The 22,488-nt window shown below is 52.7% G+C and overlaps 1 protein-coding gene across 3 annotated transcripts in view; it reads left to right on the plus strand.

Moving 5' to 3' along the window:
- The window catches only part of dok7b (docking protein 7b), a 149,850-nt gene that overhangs the window by 113,443 nt on the left and 13,919 nt on the right, over positions 1 to 22,488 (plus strand). For 2 of the 3 annotated variants that reach the window (XM_072515720.1, XM_072515721.1), the window contains 4 exons: positions 17,436 to 17,530; positions 18,511 to 18,580; positions 21,040 to 21,113; positions 22,112 to 22,169. In XM_072515720.1, coding sequence (XP_072371821.1) covers positions 17,436 to 17,530; positions 18,511 to 18,580; positions 21,040 to 21,113; positions 22,112 to 22,169 — 297 coding nt within the window. The remainder of the gene's footprint in view (positions 1 to 17,435; positions 17,531 to 18,510; positions 18,581 to 21,039; positions 21,114 to 22,111; positions 22,170 to 22,488) is intronic. The other variant, XM_072515722.1, reaches the window with a different exon arrangement.

The raw sequence follows: 22,488 nt of genomic DNA on the forward strand, positions 1-22,488 counted from the left end.
CCACTCATTCCACTGCCTACTGGTCTCACTCCACTGCCTGCTGTTATCTCATATCACTCCACTACCTTCTGGTGTCTCCTCTCACTCCACTACCTGCTGGTGTCTCCTCTCACTCCACTACCTTCTGGTGTCTCCTCTCACTCCACTACCTGCTGGTATCTCATCTCACTTCACTACCTGCTGGTGTCTCCTCTCACTCCACTACCTTCTGGTGTCTCCTCTCACTCCACTACCTGCTGGTATCTCATCTCACTTCACTACCTGCTGGTGTCTCCTCTCACTTCACTACCTGCTGGTGTCTCCTCTCACTTCACTACCTGCTGGTGTCTCCTCTCACTTCACTACCTACTGGTGTCTCCACTCATTCCACTGCCTACTGGTCTCACTCCACTGCCTGCTGGTATCTCATCTCACTCCACTACCTTCTGGTGTCTCCTCTCACTCCACTACCTGCTGGTGTCTCCTCTCACTGCACTACCTGCTGGTGTCTCCTCTCACTCCACTACCTGCTGGTGTCTCCTCTCACTCCACTACCTGCTGGTGTCTCTTCTCACTCCACTACCTGCTGGTGTCTTCTCTCACTCCACTACCTGCTGGTGTCTCCTCTCACTCCTCTACCTGCTGGTCTCACACTCCACTACCTGCTGGTGTCTTCTCTCACTCCACTACCTGCTGGTGTCTCCTCTCACTCCACTACCTGCTGGTGTCTCCACTCAGTCCTCTGCCTGCTGGTGTCTCCCCTCACTCGTCTACCTGCTGGTGTCTCCACTCACTCCACTGCCTGCTGGTGTCTCCTCTCACTCCACTACCTGCTGGTGTTTCCACTCACTCTACAGCCTGCTGGTCCCTCCTCTCACTCCCTACCTGCTGGTGTCTCTTCTCACTCCACTACCTGCTGGTGTCTCCTCTCACTTCACTACCTACTGGTGTCTCCACTCAACCCACTACCTGCTGGTGTCTCCCCCCACTCCACTACCTCCTTGTGTCTCCTCTCACTCCACTACCTGCTGGTGTCTCCTCTCACTCCACTACCTCCTGGTGTCTCGTCTCATTCCACTACCTGCTAATGTCTCCTCTCACTCCCTACCTGCTGGTGTCTCCTACCCACTCCACTACCTACTGGTGTCTCCTCACACTCCACTACCGGCTGGTCCCTCCTCTCACTCCACTGCCTGCTGGTGTCTGCACTCACTCCACTACCTGCTGGTGTCTGCACTCACTCTCCTGCCTGCTGGTCCCTCCTCTCACTCCCTACCTGCTGGTGTCTCCTCTCACTCCACTACCTGCTGGTGTCTCCTCTCACTGCACTGCCTGCTGGTGTCTCCTCTCACTCCACTACCTGCTGGTGTCTCCTCTCACTCCCTATCTGCTGGTGTCTTCTCTCACTCCACTACCTGCTGGTGTCTCCTCTCACTCCCTACCTGCTGGTGTCTCCTTTCACTCCACTACCTGCTGGTGTCTCCACTCAACCCACTACCTGCTGGTTTCTCCTCTCACTCCACTACCTGCTGTTGTCTCCACTCAACCCACTACCTGCTGGTGTCTCCTCTCACTCCCTACCTGATGTGTCTCTCATTCCACTACCTGCTGGTGTCTCCTCTCACTCCACTGCCTGCTGGTGTCTCCTCTCACTCCACTACCTGCTGGTGTCTCCTCTCACTCCACTACCTCCTGGTCCCTCCTCTCACTCCACTACCTGCTGGTGTCTCCTCTCACTCCACTGCCTGCTGGTGTCTCCTCTCACTCCACTGCCTGCTGGTGTCTCCTCTCACTCCACTGCCTGCTGGTGTCTCCTCTCACTCCACTGCCTGCTGGTGTCTCCTCTCACTCCACTACCTGCTGGTGTCTCCTCTCACTCCACTGCCTGCTGGTGTCTCCTCTCACTCCACTACCTCCTGGTGTCTCCTCTCATTACACAACCTGCTGGAGTCTCCTCTCACTCCCGATCTGCTGGTGTCTCCTACCCACTCCACTACCTACTGGTGTCTCCTCACACTCCACTACCTGCTGGTCCCTCCTCTCACTCCACTGCCTGCTGGTGTCTCCTCTCATTCCACTGCCTGCTGGTGTCTCCTCTCACTCCACTACCTGCTGGTGTCTCCTCTCACTCCACTACCTGCTGGTGTCTCCTCTCACTCCACTACCTGCTGGTGTCTCCTCTCACTCCACTACCTGCTGGTGTCTCCTCTCACTCCACTACCTGCTGGTGTCTCCTCTCACTCCACTACCTGCTGGTGTCTCCTCTCACTACACTACCTGCTGGTATCTCCGCTCACTCCACTACCTCCTCGTGTCTCCTCTAAATCCACTACCTGCTGGTGTCTCCTCTCATTCCAGTACCTGCTGGGGTCCCCTCTCACTCCACTACCTACTGGTGTCTCCTCTCACTCCACTACCTCCTCGTGTCTCCTCTAAATCCACTACCTGCTGGTGTCTCCTCTAAATCCACTACCTGCTGGTGTCTCCTCTCACTCCACTACCTGCTGGTGTCTCTTCTCACTCCACTACCTGCTGGTTCCTCCTCTGACTCCACTACCTACTGGTCCCACCTCTCACTCCACTACCTGCTGGTTCCTCCTCTGACTCCACTACCTACTGGTGTCTCCTCACACTCCTCTACCTGCTGGTCCCTCCTCTCACTCCACAGATTGCTGGAGTCTCCTCTCACTCCACTACCTGCTGGTGCCTGCTCTCACTCCACTACCTGATGGTGACTCCTCTCACTCCACTACCTGCTGGTCTCACACTTCACTACCTGCTGGTGTCTCCACTCATTCCACTGCCTACTGGTCTCACTCCACTGCCTGCTGGTATCTCATCTCACTCCACTACCTTCTGGTGTCTCCTCTCACTCCCTACCTGCTGGTGTCTCCTCTCACTCCACTACCTGCTGGTGTCTCTTCTCACTCCACTACCTGCTGGTGTCTCCTCTCACTCCACTGCCTGCTGGTGTCTCCTCTCACTCCACTACCTGCTGGTCTCACACTCCACTACCTGCTGGTGTCTCCTCTCACTCCACTACCTGCTGGTGTCTGCTCTCACTCCACTACCTGCTGGTGTCTCCTCTCACTCCACTACCTGCTGGTGTCTCCTCTCACTCCACTACCTGCTGGTCTCACACTCCACTACCTGCTGGTGTCTCTTCTCACTCCACTACCTGCTGGTGTCTCCTCTCACTCCACTACCTGCTGGTCCCACCTCTGACTCCACTACCTGCTGGTTCCTCCTCTGACTCCACTACCTGCTGGTGTCTCCTCTCACTCCACTACCTGCTGGTGTGTCCTCTCACTCCCAACCTGCTGGTGTCTCCTCTCACTCCACTACTTGCTGGTGTCTCCTCTCACTCCCAACCTGCTGGTGTCTCCTCTCACTCCACTACCTGCTGGTGTCTCCTCTCAACCCCACTACCTGCTGTTGTCTCCACTCATTCCACTGCCTGCTGGTCCCTCCTCTCACTCCCAACCTGCTGGTGTCTCTTCTCACTCCACTACCTGCTGGTGTCTCCTCTCACTTCACTACCTGCTGGTGTCTCCACTCAACCCACTACCTGCTGGTGTCTCCTCTCACTCCACTAACTCCTGGTGTCTCCTCTCACTCCACTACCTCCTGGTGTCTCCTCTCATTCCACTACCTGCTTGTGTCTCCTCTCACTCCCTACCCGCTGGTGTCTCCTACCCACTCCACTACCTACTGGTGTCTCCTCACACTCCACTACCTGCTGGTCCCTCCTCTCACTCCACTGCCTGCTGGTGTCTCCTCTCACTCCACTACCTGCTGGCGTCTCCTCTCACCCCACTACCTGCTGGTGTCTCCTCTCACTCCACTACCTGCTGGTGTCTCCTCTCACTTCACTACCTGCTGGTGTCTCCACTCAACCCACTACCTGCTGGTGTCTCCCCCCACTCCACTACCTGCTGGGGTCCCCCCTCACTCCACTACCTGCTGGTGTGTCCTCTCACTCCACTGCCTGCTGGGGTCCCCTCTCACTCCACTGCCTGCTGGTGTCTCCTCTCACTCCACTACCTGCTGGTGTCTCCTCTCACTCCACTACCTGCTGGTGTGTCCTCTCACTCCACTGCCTGCTGGGGTCCCCTCTCACTCCACTACCTGCTGGTTTCTCCTCTCACTCCACTACCTGCTGGTGTCTGCTCTCACTCCACTACCTGCTGGTGTCTCCTCTCACTCCACTACCTGCTGGTGTCTCCTCTCACTCCACTACCTGCTGGTGTCTCCTCTCACTCCCTACCTGCTGGTGTCTCCTCTCACTCCACTACCTGCTGCTGTCTCCTCTCACTCCACTACCTGCTGGTCTCACACTTCACTACCTGCTGGTGTCTCCACTCATTCCACTGCCTACTGGTCTCACTCCACTGCCTGCTGGTATCTCATCTCACTCCACTACCTTCTGGTGTCTCCTCTCACTCCACTACCTGCTGGTGTCTCCTCTCACTCCACTACCTGCTGGTGTCTCCTCTCACTCCTTTACCTGCTGGTCTCACACTCCGCTACCTGCTGGTGTCTCCTCTCACTCCACTACCTGCTGGTGTCTCCTCTCACTCCACTACCTGCTGGTGTCTCCTCTCACTCCACTACTGCTGGTGTCTCCTCTCACTCCACTACCTGCTGGTGTCTCCTCTCACTCCACTACCTGCTGGTCTCACACTTCACTACCTGCTGGTGTCTCCTCTCACTCCACTACCTGCTGGTGTCTCCTCTCACTCCACTACCTGCTGTTGTCTCCACTCATTCCACTGCCTACTGGTCTCACTCCACTACTTGCTGGTGTCTCCTCTCACTCCACTACCTGCTCATGTCTCCTCTTACTCCACTACCTGCTGGTCTCACTCCACTGCCTGCTGGTATCTCATCTCACTCCACTACCTTCTGGTGTCTCCTCTCACTCCACTACATGCTGGTGTCTCCTCTCACTTCACTACCTGCTGGTGTCTCCACTCAACCCACTACCTCCTGGTGTCTCCTCTCACTCCCTATCTGCTGGTGTCTCCTACCCACTCCACTACCTGCTGGTGTCTCCTCACAATCCACTACCTGCTGGTGTCTCCTCTCATTCCACTACCTGCTGCTGTCTCCTCTCACTCCACTACCACCTGGTGTCTCCTCTCACTCCACTACCTACTGGTGTCTTCTCTCACTCCACTACCTACTGGTGTCTCCTCACACTCCTCTACCTGCTGGTCCCTCCTCTCACTCCACTACCAGCTGGTCTCACACTTCACTACCTGCTGGTGTCTCCACTCATTCCACTGCCTACTGGTCTCACTCCACTGCCTGCTGGTATCTCATCTCACTCCACTACCTTCTGGTGTCTCCTCTCACTCCACTGCCTGCTGGTGTCTCCTCTCACTCCACTACCTTCTGGTGTCTCCTCTCACTCCACTACCTTCTGGTGTCTCCTCTCACTCCACTGCCTGCTGGTGTCTCCTCTCACTCCACTACCTGCTGGTGTCTCCTCTCACTCCACTACCTGCTGGTGTCTCCTCTCACTCCTCTACCTGCTGGTCCCTCCTCTCACTCCACTACCTGCTTCTTCCTCCTCTGACTCCACTACCTACTGGTGTCTCCTCACACTGCTCTACCTGCTGGTCCTTCCTCTCACTCCACAGACTGCTGGAGTCTCCTCTCACTCCACTACCTGCTGGCGTCTGCTCTCACTCCACTACCTGCTGGTGCCTGCTCTCACTCCACTACCTGCTGGTGCCTGCTCTCACTCCACTACCTGCTGGTGACTCCTCTCACTCCACTACCTGATGGTGACTCCTCTCACTCCACTACCTGCTCATGTCTCCTCTCACTCCACTACCAGCTGGTCTCACACTTCACTACCTGCTGGTGTCTCCACTCATTCCACTGCCTACTGGTCTCACTCCACTGCCTGCTGGTATCTCATCTCACTCCACTACCTTCTGGTGTCTCCTCTCACTCCACTGCCTGCTGGTGTCTCCTCTCACTCCTCTACCTGCTGGTCTCACACTCCACTACCTGCTGGTGTCTCCTCTCACTCCACTACCTGCTGGTGTCTCCTCTCACTCCACTACCTGCTGGTGTCTCCTCTCACTCCTCTACCTGCTGGTCTCACATTCCACTACCTGCTGGTGTCTCTTCTCACTCCACTACCTGCTGGTGTCTCCTCTCAATCCACTACCTGCTGTTGTCTCCTCTCACTCCTCTACCTGCTGGTCTCACACTCCACTACCTGCTGGTGTCTCCTCTCACTCCACTACCTGCTGGTGTCTCCTCTCACTCCACTACCTGCTGGTGTTTCCTCTCACTCCACTACCTGCTGGTCTCACACGTCACTACCTGCTGGTGTCTCCTCTCACTCCACTACCTGCTGGTGTCTCCTCTCACTCTACTACCTGCTGGTGTCTCCACTCAGTCCACTGCCTGCTGGTGTCTCCTCTCACTCCACTACCTGCTGGTGTCTCCACTCACTCTATTGCCTGCTGGTGTCTCCTCTCACTCCCAACCTGCTGGTGTCTCTTCTCACTCCACTACCTGCTGGTGTCTCATCTCACTTCACTACCTGCTGGTGTCTCTACTCAACCCACTACCTGCTGGTGTCTCCCCCACTCCACTAACTCCTGGTGTCTCCTCTCACTCCACTACCTGCTGGTGTCTCCTCTCACTCCACTACCTGCTGGTCTCACACTCCACTATCTGCTGGTGTCTCCTCTCACTCCCTACCTGCTGGTGTCTCCTCACACTCCACTACCTGCTGGTCCCCCCTCTCACTCCACTGCCTGCTGGTGTCTCCTCACACTCCACTACCTGCTGGTCCCCCCTCTCACTCTACTGCCTGCTGGTCCCTCCTATCACTCCCTACCTGCTGGTGTCTCCTCTCACTCCACTACCTGCTGGTGTCTCCTCTCACTCCACTGCCTGCTGGTGTCTCCTCTCACTCCACTACCTGCTGGTGTCTCCCCCCACTCCACTACCTCCTGGTGTCTCCTCTCACTCCACTACCTGCTGGTGTCTCCTCTCACTCCAGTACCTCCTGGTGTCTCCTCTCACTCCACTGCCTGCTGGTCCCTCCTCTCACTCCACTACCTGCTGGCGTCTCCACTCACTCTACTGCCTGCTGGTCCCTCCTCACACTCCCTACCTGCTGGTGTCTCCTCTCACTCCACTGCCTGCTGGTCCCTCCTCTCACTCCACTACCTGCTGGTCCCTCCTCTCACTCCACTACCAGCTGGTCCCTCCTCTCACTCCACTACCTGCTGGTGTCTCCTCTCACTTGACTACCTGCTGGTGTCTCCACTCAACCCACTACCTCCTGGTGTCTCCTCTCACTCCCTATCTGCTGGTGTCTCCTACCCACTCCACTACCTACTGGTGTCTCCTCACAATCCACTACCTGCTGGTGTCTCCTCTCATTCCACTACCTGCTGCTGTCTCCTCTCACTCCACTACCTGCTGCTGTCTCCTCTCACTCCACTACCACCTGGTGTCTCCTCTCACTCCACTACCTACTGGTGTCTTCTCTCACTCCACTACCTACTGGTGTCTCCTCACACTCCTCTACCTGCTGGTCCCTCCTCTCACTCCACTTCCTGCTGGAGTCTGCTCTCACACCACTACCTGCTGGTCTCACACTTCACTACCTGCTGGTGTCTCCTCTCACTCCCTACCTGCTGGTGTCTCCTCTCACTCCACTACCTGCTGGTGTCTGCTCTCACACCACTACCTGCTGGTCTCACACTTCACTACCTGCTGGTGTCTCCACTCATTCCACTGCCTACTGGTCTCACTCCACTGCCTGCTGTTATCTCATCTCACTCCACTACCTTCTGGTGTCTCCTCTCACTCCACTACCTTCTGGTGTCTCCTCTCACTCCTCTACCTGCTGGTATCTCATCTCACTTCACTACCTGCTGGTGTCTCCTCTCACTCCACTACCTTCTGGTGTCTCCTCTCACTCCACTACCTGCTGGTATCTCATCTCACTTCACTACCTGCTGGTGTCTCCTCTCACTTCACTACCTGCTGGTGTCTCCTCTCACTTCACTACCTGCTGGTGTCTCCTCTCACTTCACTACCTACTGGTGTCTCCACTCATTCCACTGCCTACTGGTCTCACTCCACTGCCTGCTGGTATCTCATCTCACTCCACTACCTTCTGGTGTCTCCTCTCACTCCACTACCTGCTGGTGTCTCCTCTCACTGCACTACCTGCTGGTGTCTCCTCTCACTCCACTACCTGCTGGTGTCTCCTCTCACTCCACTACCTGCTGGTGTCTCTTCTCACTCCACTACCTGCTGGTGTCTTCTCTCACTCCACTACCTGCTGGTGTCTCCTCTCACTCCTCTACCTGCTGGTCTCACACTCCACTACCTGCTGGTGTCTTCTCTCACTCCACTACCTGCTGGTGTCTCCTCTCACTCCACTACCTGCTGGTGTCTCCACTCAGTCCTCTGCCTGCTGGTGTCTCCCCTCACTCGTCTACCTGCTGGTGTCTCCACTCACTCCACTGCCTGCTGGTGTCTCCTCTCACTCCACTACCTGCTGGTGTCTCCACTCACTCTACAGCCTGCTGGTCCCTCCTCTCACTCCCTACCTGCTGGTGTCTCTTCTCACTCCACTACCTGCTGGTGTCTCCCCCCACTCCACTACCTCCTGGTGTCTCCTCTCACTCCACTACCTGCTGGTGTCTCCTCTCACTCCACTACCTCCTGGTGTCTCGTCTCATTCCACTACCTGCTAATGTCTCCTCTCACTCCCTACCTGCTGGTGTCTCCTACCCACTCCACTACCTACTGGTGTCTCCTCACACTCCACTACCGGCTGGTCCCTCCTCTCACTCCACTGCCTGCTGGTGTCTCCACTCACTCCACTACCTGCTGGTGTCTGCGCTCACTCTCCTGCCTGCTGGTCCCTCCTCTCACTCCCTACCTGCTGGTGTCTCCTCTCACTCCACTACCTGCTGGTGTCTCCTCTCACTGCACTGCCTGCTGGTATCTCCTCTCACTCCACTACCTGCTGGTGTCTCCTCTCACTCCCTATCTGCTGGTGTCTTCTCTCACTCCACTACCTGCTGGTGTCTCCTCTCACTCCCTACCTGCTGGTGTCTCCTTTCACTCCACTACCTGCTGGTGTCTCCACTCAACCCACTACCTGCTGGTTTCTCCTCTCACTCCACTACCTGCTGTTGTCTCCACTCAACCCACTACCTGCTGGTGTCTCCTCTCACTCCCTACCTGATGTGTCTCTCATTCCACTACCTGCTGGTGTCTCCTCTCACTCCACTACCTGCTGGTGTCTCCTCTCACTCCACTGCCTGCTGGTGTCTCCTCTCACTCCACTACCTGCTGGTGTCTCCTCTCACTCCACTACCTCCTGGTCCCTCCTCTCACTCCACTACCTGCTGGTGTCTCCTCTCACTCCACTGCCTGCTGGTGTCTCCTCTCACTCCACTGCCTGCTGGTGTCTCCTCTCACTCCACTACCTGCTGGTGTCTCCTCTCACTCCACTACCTGCTGGTGTCTCCTCTCACTCCACTGCCTGCTGGTGTCTCCTCTCACTCCACTACCTCCTGGTGTCTCCTCTCATTACACAACCTGCTGGAGTCTCCTCTCACTCCCGATCTGCTGGTGTCTCCTACCCACTCCACTACCTACTGGTGTCTCCTCACACTCCACTACCTGCTGGTCCCTCCTCTCACTCCACTGCCTGCTGGTGTCTCCTCTCACTCCACTGCCTGCTGGTGTCTCCTCTCACTCCACTACCTGCTGGTGTCTCCTCTCACTCCACTACCTGCTGGTGTCTCCTCTCACTCCACTACCTGCTGGTGTCTCCTCTCACTCCACTACCTGCTGGTGTCTCCTCTCACTACACTACCTGCTGGTATCTCCGCTCACTCCACTACCTCCTCGTGTCTCCTCTAAATCCACTACCTCCTGGTGTCTCCTCTCATTCCAGTACCTGCTGGGGTCCCCTCTCACTCCACTACCTACTGGTGTCTCCTCTCACTCCACTACCTCCTCGTGTCTCCTCTAAATCCACTACCTGCTGGTGTCTCCTCTAAATCCACTACCTGCTGGTGTCTCCTCTCACTCCACTACCTGCTGGTGTCTCCTCTCACTCCACTACCTGCTGGTTCCTCCTCTGACTCCACTACCTACTGGTCCCACCTCTCACTCCACTACCTGCTGGTTCCTCCTCTGACTCCACTACCTACTGGTGTCTCCTCACACTCCTCTACCTGCTGGTCCCTCCTCTCACTCCACAGACTGCTGGAGTCTCCTCTCACTCCACTACCTGCTGGTGCCTGCTCTCACTCCACTACCTGATGGTGACTCCTCTCACTCCACTACCTGCTGGTCTCACACTTCACTACCTGCTGGTGTCTCCACTCATTCCACTGCCTACTGGTCTCACTCCACTGCCTGCTGGTATCTCATCTCACTCCACTACCTTCTGGTGTCTCCTCTCACTCCACTGCCTGCTGGTGTCTCCTCTCACTCCACTACCTGCTGGTGTCTGCTCTCACTCCTCTACCTGCTGGTCTCACATTCCACTACCTGCTGGTGTCTCCTCTCACTCCATTACCTGCTGGTGTCTCTTCTCACTCCACTACCTGCTGGTGTCTCCTCTCACTCCCTACCTGCTGGTGTCTCCTCTCACTCCACTACCTGCTGGTGTCTCCTCTCACTCCACTGCCTGCTGGTGTCTCCTCTCACTCCACTACCTGCTGGTCTCACACTCCACTACCTGCTGGTGTCTCCTCTCACTCCACTACCTGCTGGTGTCTCCTCTCACTCCACTACCTGCTGGTGTCTGCTCTCACTCCACTACCTATTGGTGTCTCCTCTCACTCCACTACCTGCTGGTGTCTCCTCTCACTCCACTACCTGCTGGTCTCACACTCCACTACCTGCTGGTGTCTCTTCTCACTCCACTACCTGCTGGTGTCTCCTCTCACTCCCTACCTGCTGGTCCCACCTCTGACTCCACTACCTGCTGGTTCCTCCTCTGACTCCACTACCTGCTGGTGTCTCCTCTCACTCCACTACCTGCTGGTGTCTCCTCTCACTCCCAACCTGCTGGTGTCTCCTCTCACTCCACTACTTGCTGGTGTCTCCTCTCACTCCCAACCTGCTGGTGTCTCCTCTCACTCCACTACCTGCTGGTGTCTCCTCTCAACCCACTACCTGCTGTTGTCTCCACTCATTCCACTGCCTGCTGGTCCCTCCTCTCACTCCCAACCTGCTGGTGTCTCTTCTCACTCCACTACCTGCTGGTGTCTCCTCTCACTTCACTACCTGCTGGTGTCTCCTCTCACTCCACTAACTCCTGGTGTCTCCTCTCACTCCACTACCTCCTGGTGTCTCCTCTCATTCCACTACCTGCTTGTGTCTCCTCTCACTCCCTACCCGCTGGTGTCTCCTACCCACTCCACTACCTACTGGTGTCTCCTCACACTCCACTACCTGCTGGTCCCTCCTCTCACTCCACTGCCTGCTGGTGTCTCCTCTCACTCCACTACCTGCTGGCGTCTCCTCTCACTCCACTACCTGCTGGTGTCTCCTCTCACTCCACTACCTGCTGGCGTCTCCTCTCACTCCACTACCTGCTGGTGTCTCCTCTCACTTCACTACCTGCTGGTGTCTCCACTCAACCCACTACCTGCTGGTGTCTCCCCCCACTCCACTACCTGCTGGGGTCCCCTCTCACTCCACTACCTGCTGGTGTGTCCTCTCACTCTACTGCCTGCTGGGGTCCCCTCTCACTCCACTGCCTGCTGGTGTCTCCTCTCACTCCACTACCTGCTGGTGTCTCCTCTCACTCCACTACCTGCTGGTGTGTCCTCTCACTCCACTGCCTGCTGGGGTCCCCTCTCACTCCACTGCCTGCTGGTGTCTGCTCTCACTCCACTACCTGCTGGTGTCTGCTCTCACTCCACTACCTGCTGGTGTCTCCTCTCACTCCACTACCTGCTGGTGTGTCCTCTCACTCCACTGCCTGCTGGGGTCCCCTCTCACTCCACTACCTGCTGGTGTCTGCTCTCACTCCACTACCTGCTGGTGTCTCCTCTCACTCCACTACCTGCTGGTGTCTCCTCTCACTCCACTACCTGCTGGTGTCTCCTCTCACTCCACTACCTGCTGGTGTCTCCTCTCACTCCACTACCTGCTGGTGTCTCCTCTCACTCCACTACCTGCTGGTGTCTCCTCTCACTCCCTACCTGCTGGTGTCTCCTCTCACTCCACTACCTGCTGCTGTCTCCTCTCACTCCACTACCTGCTGCTGTCTCCTCTCACTCCACTACCTGCTGGTCTCACACTTCACTACCTGCTGGTGTCTCCACTCATTCCACTGCCTACTGGTCTCACTCCACTGCCTGCTGGTATCTCATCTCACTCCACTACCTTCTGGTGTCTCCTCTCACTCCACTACCTGCTGGTGTCTCCTCTCACTCCTTTACCTGCTGGTCTCACACTCCGCTACCTGCTGGTGTCTCCTCTCACTCCACTACCTGCTGGTGTCTCCTCTCACTCCACTACCTGCTGGTGTCTCCTCTCACTCCACTACCTGCTGGTGTCTCCTCTCACTCCACTACCTGCTGGTGTCTCCTCTCACTCCACTACCTGCTGGTCTCACACTTCACTACCTGCTGGTGTCTCCTCTCACTCCACTACCTGCTGGTGTCTCCTCTCACTCCACTACCTGCTGTTGTCTCCACTCATTCCACTGCCTACTGGTCTCACTCCACTACTTGCTGGTGTCTCCTCTCACTCCACTACCTGCTCATGTCTCCTCTTACTCCACTACCTGCTGGTCTCACTCCACTGCCTGCTGGTATCTCATCTCACTCCACTACCTTCTGGTGTCTCCTCTCACTCCACTACCTGCTGGTGTCTCCTCTCACTCCTTTACCTGCTGGTCTCACACTCCACTACCTGCTGGTGTCTCCTCTCACTCCACTACCTGCTGGTGTCTCCTCTCACTCCTTTACCTGCTGGTCTCACACTCCGCTACCTGCTGGTGTCTCCTCTCACTCCACTACCTGCTGGTGTCTCCTCTCACTCCTTTACCTGCTGGTCTCACACTCCGCTACCTGCTGGTGTCTCCTCTCACTCCACTACCTGCTGGTGTCTCCTCTCACTCCACTACCTGCTGGTGTCTCCTCTCACTCCACTACCTGCTGGTGTCTCCTCTCACTCCACTACCTGCTGGTGTCTCCTCTCACTCCACTACCTGCTGGTGTCTCCTCTCACTCCACTACCTGCTGTTGTCTCCACTCATTCCACTGCCTACTGGTCTCACTCCACTACTTGCTGGTGTCTCCTCTCATTCCACTACCTGCTCATGTCTCCTCTTCCTCCACTACCTGCTGGTCTCACTCCACTGCCTGCTGGTATCTCATCTCACTCCACTACCTTCTGGTGTCTCCTCTCACTCCACTACCTGCTCGTGTCTCCTCTCACTCCACTGCCTGCTGGTATCTCATCTCACTCCACTACCTTCTGGTGTCTCCTCTCACTCCACTACCTGCTGGTGTCTCCTCTCACTCCTTTACCTGCTGGTCTCACACTCCACTACCTGCTGGTGTCTCCTCTCACTCCACTACCTGCTGGTGTCTTCTCTCACTCCACTACCTGCTGGTGTCTCCTCTCACTCCTCTACCTGCTGGTGTCTCCTCTCACTCCTCTACCTGCTGGTGTCTCCTCTCACTCCACTACCTGCTGGTGTCTCCTCTCACTCCACTACCTGCTGGTGTCTCCTCTCACTCCACTACCTGCTGGTGTCTCCTCTCACTCCACTACCTGCTGGTGTCTTCTCTCACTCCACTACCTGCTGGTGTCTCCTCTCACTCCACTACCTGCTGGTGTCTCCTCTCACTCCACTACCTGCTGGTGTCTCCACTCACTCCACTGCCTGCTGGTCTCTCACTCCACTATCTTCTCGTCTCTCACTCCGCTACCTGCTGGTGTCCATTCACCCCCATCTCCTGCTTGTATCCCCGCTGTTCTCATTTTTCTCTAGGTTTCCCACCTCTGCTCTACCTTATGAATGATCCACTCTGACACGATCTTGTTGCCTGGTTTCTGTGTTGTTTATAATATCCTCTTTGTCTCAACAATAAAGAGAATCTCCCAACACGTGTCTCTCGTGTCTGTATTTTCCTTGTGCGCTTCTATTTCAAATACTCTCTTCTGCATGGTTATTTCCTGTAATACCCTTTAATTTTAGTCCTGTCCAATCTGTTTGGCATGCATTTGGGTTTCGGATTGACGATTGATCTCCGTGGAAGCTTCAATATTAATTTTACTCACATCATTTTTCCTGTCAGTTTTCTACCCTCCCCATCTTCTCTTGTTGACTCCCTGTTGGGGTACAGTGACAAGGCCGTAAACCAGTTCAGTTCCTGATACCTCGTCCAAACAATCGTTCGGCATCTCTGAGTCTTGACTGCAAATATTGCCAGGTTACTTGATTGCAGGCAGGAAAGGGATATGGGAACAAGGTCTGCCAGATGGGATTAGAGTTACTTGCTGCCGTGAAGGGACTGTTGGCGTGGACTGGATGGGCTGAATGGACTGTTTGTGCATGGTCACCTTTGTCCGTTATTTTGTATCTTTATAGCCAAATCCAATCCCCGCTCTCATTCGTTAAACATCCCATCTGCAGGTCCTATAGGACAGCACCATCCAAACCCATGATCGCTATTCCTTCACCAACACCCTCTCAAGGGCATTTAAGGATGAGCAATAAATTCTGGCCTAGCCAGCGACGGCAACATCCCATGAATGAATAAAGGACATTTCAGACAGCGTCAGAAATTTAATGTGATTGGCAAAAAGAACCGGGGGTGGCCCAAGGCACAGAGTGGTTAGGAGTTGGAGTTCACTGCCTGACGGGGTTCTGGACACAGAGCCAATAGTAGTTTTCAAAAGGGAATGAGATGTTATAGGGATTTGGAGGAGAACGGTCAAGCTGGACTACCTGGAGACTCGTTCTGGGCTGTACTCATCCATGATCTTATGAGTTGGCCTGTCATGTAGGCCTGATGTCCCCTTTTCTGATTGGCATGGACCTACCCAATGGGATTTCATAGCAATCTGATTTATTTCCACGGTTTGCTTCTATTTCAGACGCTTTCCCTTTTAACCAAAGGCATTTAATTCATTTCTGTAGGGTGGCCTATCCTGGGGGGAGGGGTAAAGAAATAAGGGACATTTTGCCCATGGGGTGGGGTCGAGAGAGTGGTTGCTGACGTGATGAGATGATTCAGTGGCCCGGAAAACACCCCGCTCTCCCCTCCCCACCTTGGACCTGCATTGACCCCCCCCACTTCCTCCTTTGTCGTCCATGGACCCCTCAAGCCTTCCCGGACCATTCCCCAGATCTATGCTGGACTCAACACCTGGAATAGGGCCTCAGCGTGACACTGCTGTGCCCCCCCCCCCACCCCCTCCCCCACACCCCACAGACCCAACTTTGGAATTCAACGCACCTCCGCTCCCCCCACAGGATGTCAGGCCTGGTCTGGCCCAACTCTCTTCACCAACCCCCAGGGTTGGTCACCCTGATACCATTGTGCCAATTTGTGGAACTAAGTTCAATTGGGAAAATGGACTCCCGTCAGAAATGGTAATGCTAGTTATTAGACTGCAGCTAAATCTCACCTAGTTGGTTAACATCCTTCATGGAGGTGAAGTGTACATCAGGGCCAGGATTTTACAGTCCCATCAGGGAAGCTCTTGCCCCCCCCAGTGGACAGGGCGGCCATTTAAATTGCTATTTACTTAGGTGGGACCGTAATACCCTACCCCGAAAGGGCGGGCGGGACCACACAAACCCAGCTGTCTGCATTGTTTCATTCATCTCCCTTCAGGCTTGAGTGACTTTCAACTGGCCAGCTGTGAAACTGACAGCATTGTTTGTAAACATCTATGATTGACAGCTCCTGGACCACATCAAAGACCTTGAGTGCTTTCTGCAGATGAAAAGAGGAAGTGAGAGCACCTTAAAGCACTTAACTGATTAGTTTCACAGCTGACCTACTTAAAAGTCACTCAAGGGTGAAGGGAGATGAATTAATACAGACAGCTGGATGCATGTGGTAGCTGTCAATCACACCTAGTTAAAAGCAATTTCACCGAGAAATGAACAAAAGGTTTGCAGATCAAACATCTGCTGGGTTTAAACCCAGCCGACTGGTTTTCCCTTTCCAGGAATTTACAGCTGCTGCTTCCTGTCTGAGTCAGCAGGTGTGTTGCCCAGGTGAGTGTTAAAGCAGTGATTATTTTTCACTGCCTCTGTCTGGACTGCTCTCTAGCTTACAGGCAGGGGTCTGTCTTTTGAGGGGGGGGCTCCAGACTGTGGTCTGTCTTTTTTGGGGGGGGGGTCGCTATTATGGGAGATCACTGGTGGGGGTCTCTGTAATTGGGAAATTCTCTGGTGGGGTTCTCCATAATTGGGGAATCTCTAGTGGGCGAAGCAGGGAGGGGGTCTGGTGGGGATGGGGTGGGCAAGTCTTGCATTGTGTGGTGGAAAGGGTGGCCCTCCGATAGACGTTGACGACAACTCCCTGAAAGAATCACCCCCATTGGCCCACCGCGTCAGGACCACAGATTTTGCCTGACACTGGACTCACCTGCCCGATCGCAAATCGCGCTTTCGGTGTCATGAAAAGGAGAATCCAGCCCTTTGTTTCAGGATATTTGTAGACATCTCCACATAGGATCATAGGGTACACAGTTCAGAAGGATACATCATTGATATAGATGTTGGTTCTTTGAATAAGCTGTTCAATCAGTCCCACCCCCCCGGACTTGCGAGGCCCTATAATTCCCTCCCCTTCAGGTAATTGTCCAATTCTCTTTTGAAAAAGACCATTTGAATCTGCTTCCACCAGCCTTTCAGGCAATAGATTTTGGATCATAATGGTTTGCGCTGTTCTTAGAAAAAAATTCTCACCTCTGGTTCTCGTGTCGATTATGTTAAATCTGTGTTATCTGGTGAGAGATGCACCTGCATCTACTCATTCACTCGTCCACATTTTTGAACATCGCTAATAAATCTACCCTTAACCTTCCCTACGCTGAGGAGAACAATCTCCTTTTCTCTCGTCTCTCCGCACAGCTGGTGATCCGTTGGGATAGATTTCCAAGTGTAACGGAAAATCGTCCGATTTTCATTGGAATGGATGGAAATGGAAATTGGCGTTTTATATTGAGTCGCTGTCCTGCCAGTTTAATGTCAAGCTGAATGTCCACCGTTTGTCTCCGTGGCGATGAAAGTCAGGGGGAGAGGTTGAGTCGTGAATTAGCCTGAGGTCACGGTGGGTAAGGAATTGGTATGGCGAGGAGGACAAGGATAACAAAATAGATAAACCCCAAGTATAAGAGCATAAGAAAAGCCTTCCTGCAAAGGTACCTCACGTACATGTGCTCATGCACTCTTACTGCAGATAAGAAGCCAAATAAAAAAGAGGAGAAGCTGAAGATGGTGGCAGGACAGATGTACGAGTTCATGGAGGCTTTCCCAATGGACAAACAGTCTGAGGTGAGACATAGAAAGAAAGAGTTTGTACCTGTCGTGGTCAAAGAATGGGGCTTCTACTATTAAGATAAATTGTATTAACAGCCATTCGGTAGAGCAGAAGATGAACATTGCTGAAAAGAAAGACATGTAGTCAAAGCTTTTCATTTTGCACTCATCAGGACAAATGCAAGCATGCCAAATTTCAAACGATCACAACAATTTATACTACAGGAGAAAAAGGGTGTTGATTGGTTAGCAAAGCCTTGGTGAATTGACTTGTCATCCGATCAGCACCTTTTTCTCCTGTATCTACTGATCGGTTGGCAAGTCAATTGGCCAAGGCATTGCTAACCAATCAACACCCTTTTTCTCCTGTAGTATAAATTGTTGTGATTGTTTGAAATTTGGCATGCTTGCATTTGTCCTGATGAGGCCAAAGGTCTCAGGAACATGACTCGCTTTTCAGCAATGTTACTTTGTGAAGTATTTGTGGACAAATTTTGGAATCCCAAAATAATTTTTTTAATGCACACAAAAGTAAAATGCACAGTACCTCAGTGACAGAGAGGAGGAAAGATAAGGTCATTTTTCATTATAAATACAGTGGGCAGGATTCTCTGGTCCGCCAGCCGTGTTTTCCTGAGCGGCGCGCCCTCGCCGGCAGCGGGATTCTCCGTTCCTGCCCACCTGCCAATTGGATCTCCCATTGTGACCACCCCACCGGCGTGGGGTGCGACGGAGAATCCCGCCGGCAGAGAATCCAGCCAGGGAGTTTTTGTGGTTAGGTATGTAATGTCTGAAAGGGAGATGGAAGCAAATTCGGTTGTAACTTTTAAAAGGGAGTTGGATAAATAGTTGAGAAGGAGAAATTTGCAGGGGCAAATTCTGGGGAAATAAGATGTTCCTGTTATTAACTTTTGGGGTAAACGGGGAAACACCTTGAACCATTGTCCATAAAGGTAACTTTCCTTGGCTAATGGCTCCTATGTTTTGACTTGCAGTTAGAGAAAGGCAGTGGATATGAATACATGGCCAGCTGTGGACAACATAAACTGCTACTGGAGGGAGAAGGTACAATGCTTCATCAGTACATTTGATTAATTGCAGTCCACGCTGTGAATCGTGGGCAAGCCTGTGCGGACGCATATTTCTACCCACCATTGCTGATATGACGGGTGTAATGAGGTAACACTATCACCTCTGTTTATTGAGACTGCCCACTCGTTTCCAGCTTCACTGCGACCTGCTGATTTCTTTGAAGTCAGTACAAACCACATGGAGGGGATTAGACAGGCTTTCAGTACATGTAATTGAACCTCAGTGCTACCAGCACTTCAGTTCTACAGAGGGACTGGAAAGGCTGGGGTTGTTCTCCTTGATGCAGTGAACGTTATAGGAAGGTTTAATAGGGTCCTTGAAAATTTGAGTGGAGTCAGTGCTGTTTCCAATGGATTGAGTGGCAGTGACTGGGGGAGACAGATTGAGGGGAATTGGCAAGGGGACCAGAGAGGAGCTGAGGGTTTGATGTTTCCTTGCTCACTGTGATCTGGAACACACTGCCTGAAAGGGGTGGTGAAAGTAGATTCAATCATAACTTTCTGCTACGCTGAAAGAGGGGAATACGGTTAATTGGATGGCCCCTGCAAAGAGACAATGGGCCAAATTGCCTATTTCTGTGCTGCATAATTGATTCCGTGAGTTCCTTTTGCTCCTGCTTGTTCTCGTGTTCAGTGCACCTTTAACGAGGTGTGATCAAGTGAGGAATCACAAATGAATGGAGCACTTGAGGTGAAATAACTGATAACTTTTGACATTAACAATAATGTAAGTGGCGAATGGTTATCACATTTTAGTTAAGGTGAGTAACTGGATGTTTTAAGCCTGGTCATTTTTAGTGGTAGAAGTTGTACTCTGGGTGCAGACAGTTCGAATGCAAACTCTATTGGGTACAGTAAGAAGTCTTACAACACCAGGTTAAAGTCCAACAGGTTTGTTTCGAATCACTAGCTTTCGGAGCACAGCTCCTTCCTCAGGTGATTAGGTACATTGGACAAGGTATTTGCAACTGACAAAAGATAAGAACAAAGAACAATACAGCACAGGAACAGGCCCTGCAACCCTACAAGCCTGTGCTGATCATGATGCCCTAACCTTTTGCCCTTACTCGGTCCGTATCCCTCTATTTTCTCCCTATTTGTGAACCCATCCAGATGCCCCTTAAATGTTGCTAATGTGCCTGTGTCCACCACACGTTCTGGCACTGCGTTCCAGGCACCCACCACTCTCTGCATGAAAAACCTACCCCACACATCTCCCTTAAACTTTCCCCCTCTCACCATTGAACCTGTGCCCCCTTGTAATTGACACGTCCTAGCATTGTTGCTTCACAGTGCCAGAGTCCCAGGTTCAATTCCCGCTTGGGTCACTGTCTGTGTGGAGTCTGCACTTTCTCCCTGGGTCTGTGTGGGTTTCCTCCCACAAGTCCTGAAAGATGTGCTTGTTAGGTGAATTGGACATTCTGAATTCTCCCTGTGTACCCGAACAGGCCCCGTGGGGTGGCGACTAGGGGCTTTTCACAGTAACTTCATTGCAGTGTTAATGTAAACCTACTTGTGACAATAATAAATGATTATTATTACTTCCATCGTTGGAAAAAGCCTCTGACTATCCACCTTGTCTATGCCTCTCATAATTTTGTAACGTCTATCAGGCCTCCCCTCAGCCTCCGTCTTTCCATCTAGCCAGCCCACCCCGAATCCCATGTGATTTTAGTGCCACGTGGGACCTTATCAAGTGCCTGACCAAAGCCCATATAAACTACATCGACAGCCCTTCCCTCAACAATTTTCTTTGTCACCTCTTCAGAAAACTCAATCAAGTTGGTGAGACATGACCTTCCTCGTACAAAACCATGCTGCCTGTCACTAAATAGTCCATTTTCCTCCAAATGTGCATATATCCAGTCCCTCAGTATCTTTTCCAAAAGCTTTCTCACCACTGGTGTCAGGCTCATCGGCCTATAATTTGCTGGATTGTCCTTGCTTCCTTTCTTAAACAAGGGAATAACATTGGCTATTCTTCAGTCTTCTAGAACCTCGCCTGTGGTCATAGAGGTGTGAAGATATGTCAAGGCCCCAGGCATTTCTCCCCATACCTCCCGCAGAAACCTGGGATAGATTCCATCTGGCCCCGGGAACTTGTCTACCTTAATGCGATTTAGGATACGCAACACTTCCTCCTTTGATATATCGATGTTCTCCAGAGCTGTCACACATCTATCCCTGAGCTTAACACTTGTCAACATAAGAGATCCAAATTTTGGGGTGGGGTAAGGGGTCTTGAATTTCCTCCGGGATTCTCCTTTCTGTCGCTGGAATTTTGTGCTGGGGTTGCACCAAACATGGATCAAAGTCTTGAGTTGCAGTGGGAAAAACCTCTGAGCTAATTTCAACCTCCGCACCCCCCACCTGCCCACTCGAGACCGTTTGCAGATTACAATGGTTGCTAAACTTCGTTTTGCTTTTCATAAGGTGCGCCTGGGTCTTCAAAGGTTCACCGAGCACAAGGGGCATATCTGGATATTGTGGGTCTTAAGCACAAAAAGGTAAGCGACTGGTGGTAAATGAGCAGTGATACAATTAACTTTCCTGTTCGAATCAAAACATTGTTTTTTTTCCCCTTTATTCAAAAGCAGCGATGAGTGTCCGCGGTATCCTTTATATTCTTTAAGGGCATTTGCTGCCCTTGGCTGGGCCATTTTAGAGGACAGCTAGGAACTTCTATGGGACTGCTATGAGTCTGGAGTCACATATAGGCCAGACCAGGTAAGCACGGCAGTTTTCCCTCCCTAAAGGACATTAGTGAACGCAGACGGGTTTGTGTAGCAATCAGTGATTGTTGCGATGGTCACTATTACAGAGATTAGCTTTCAACTCCAGATTTATCAATGGAATTTAAAGTTTCACCAGTTCTTATGGTGGGATTTGAATCCATGTCCCCAGAGTGTTAGCCTGGGCCTCTGGATTACTAGCCCAGCAACATTACTACCATCCCCCCATATCATTGACATGTAAAATTCTTTAGGGGGAAGGAAGATATCCACATGGTAAACGTTGACCTTGGCACACGAAATAGCACTTGTGGGTCTGAGTAGGTTATCACCCATCCTTGGTTGCCCTGGAGAAGATCTCTTGAACCGCTGCAGTCCAAGTGGTAAAAATGTGCCCGTACTATTTAGGTAGTTCAAGGATTGAAGGGCACTTAAGGCCACCAAGGCAATGGAAAATCTACTGCAGGAGAGGGGTAGTGGGGAGGGTTTGAGAGCTTTCTGACAACACATTTAATCCCTCCATTGAAGATGTGGTGCGAGGTTGAGATGTTGCTGCTTCAACAATGCGAAATACTGTCTGAGCAAAGCCAAGTGACGTTCACCAGTCAGATCGGTACCCCTCGAACAGAACTGATAAACTGCTGCAATTTTTGAGCAATCGTTTTTCAACTTGCTGCTCAATTTGGTTCTATGATGGCATAAGCACAATGGGCTGAATGGCCTCCTTCTGTGCCAGGATAACTCGAATGACTCTCAAAACTTTGTGTTTTCAGGAGAAAGGCTTTCCAGAAGATGAAAGTTCAGGCGGATTTGACACAAAGAAATTATCCGGTAAACACTTCAAAATGTCTGTAAGGAAATCTGTTTGGGGAACGGGGGGCGGGGGGGGGGGGGGGGCGGGGGGCGGTGGTGGCTGAGGTACCAAATAAGTGCTTTGCATCTGTGTTCACCAATGCAGAGAATGCTCCCACGTTTATAATAATAATCTTTATTATTGTCACAAGTAGGCTTACATTAACACTGCAATGAAGTTACTGTGAAAAGCCCCTAGTCGCCACACTCCGGCGCCTGTTCGGGTACACGGAGGGAGAATTCAGAATGTCCAATTCACCTAACAAGCACGTCTTTCGGGACTTGTGGGAGGAAACTG

Source organism: Scyliorhinus torazame, chromosome 9 (assembly GCF_047496885.1).
Source record: "Scyliorhinus torazame isolate Kashiwa2021f chromosome 9, sScyTor2.1, whole genome shotgun sequence".
Lineage (NCBI taxonomy): Eukaryota > Metazoa > Chordata > Chondrichthyes > Carcharhiniformes > Scyliorhinidae > Scyliorhinus > Scyliorhinus torazame.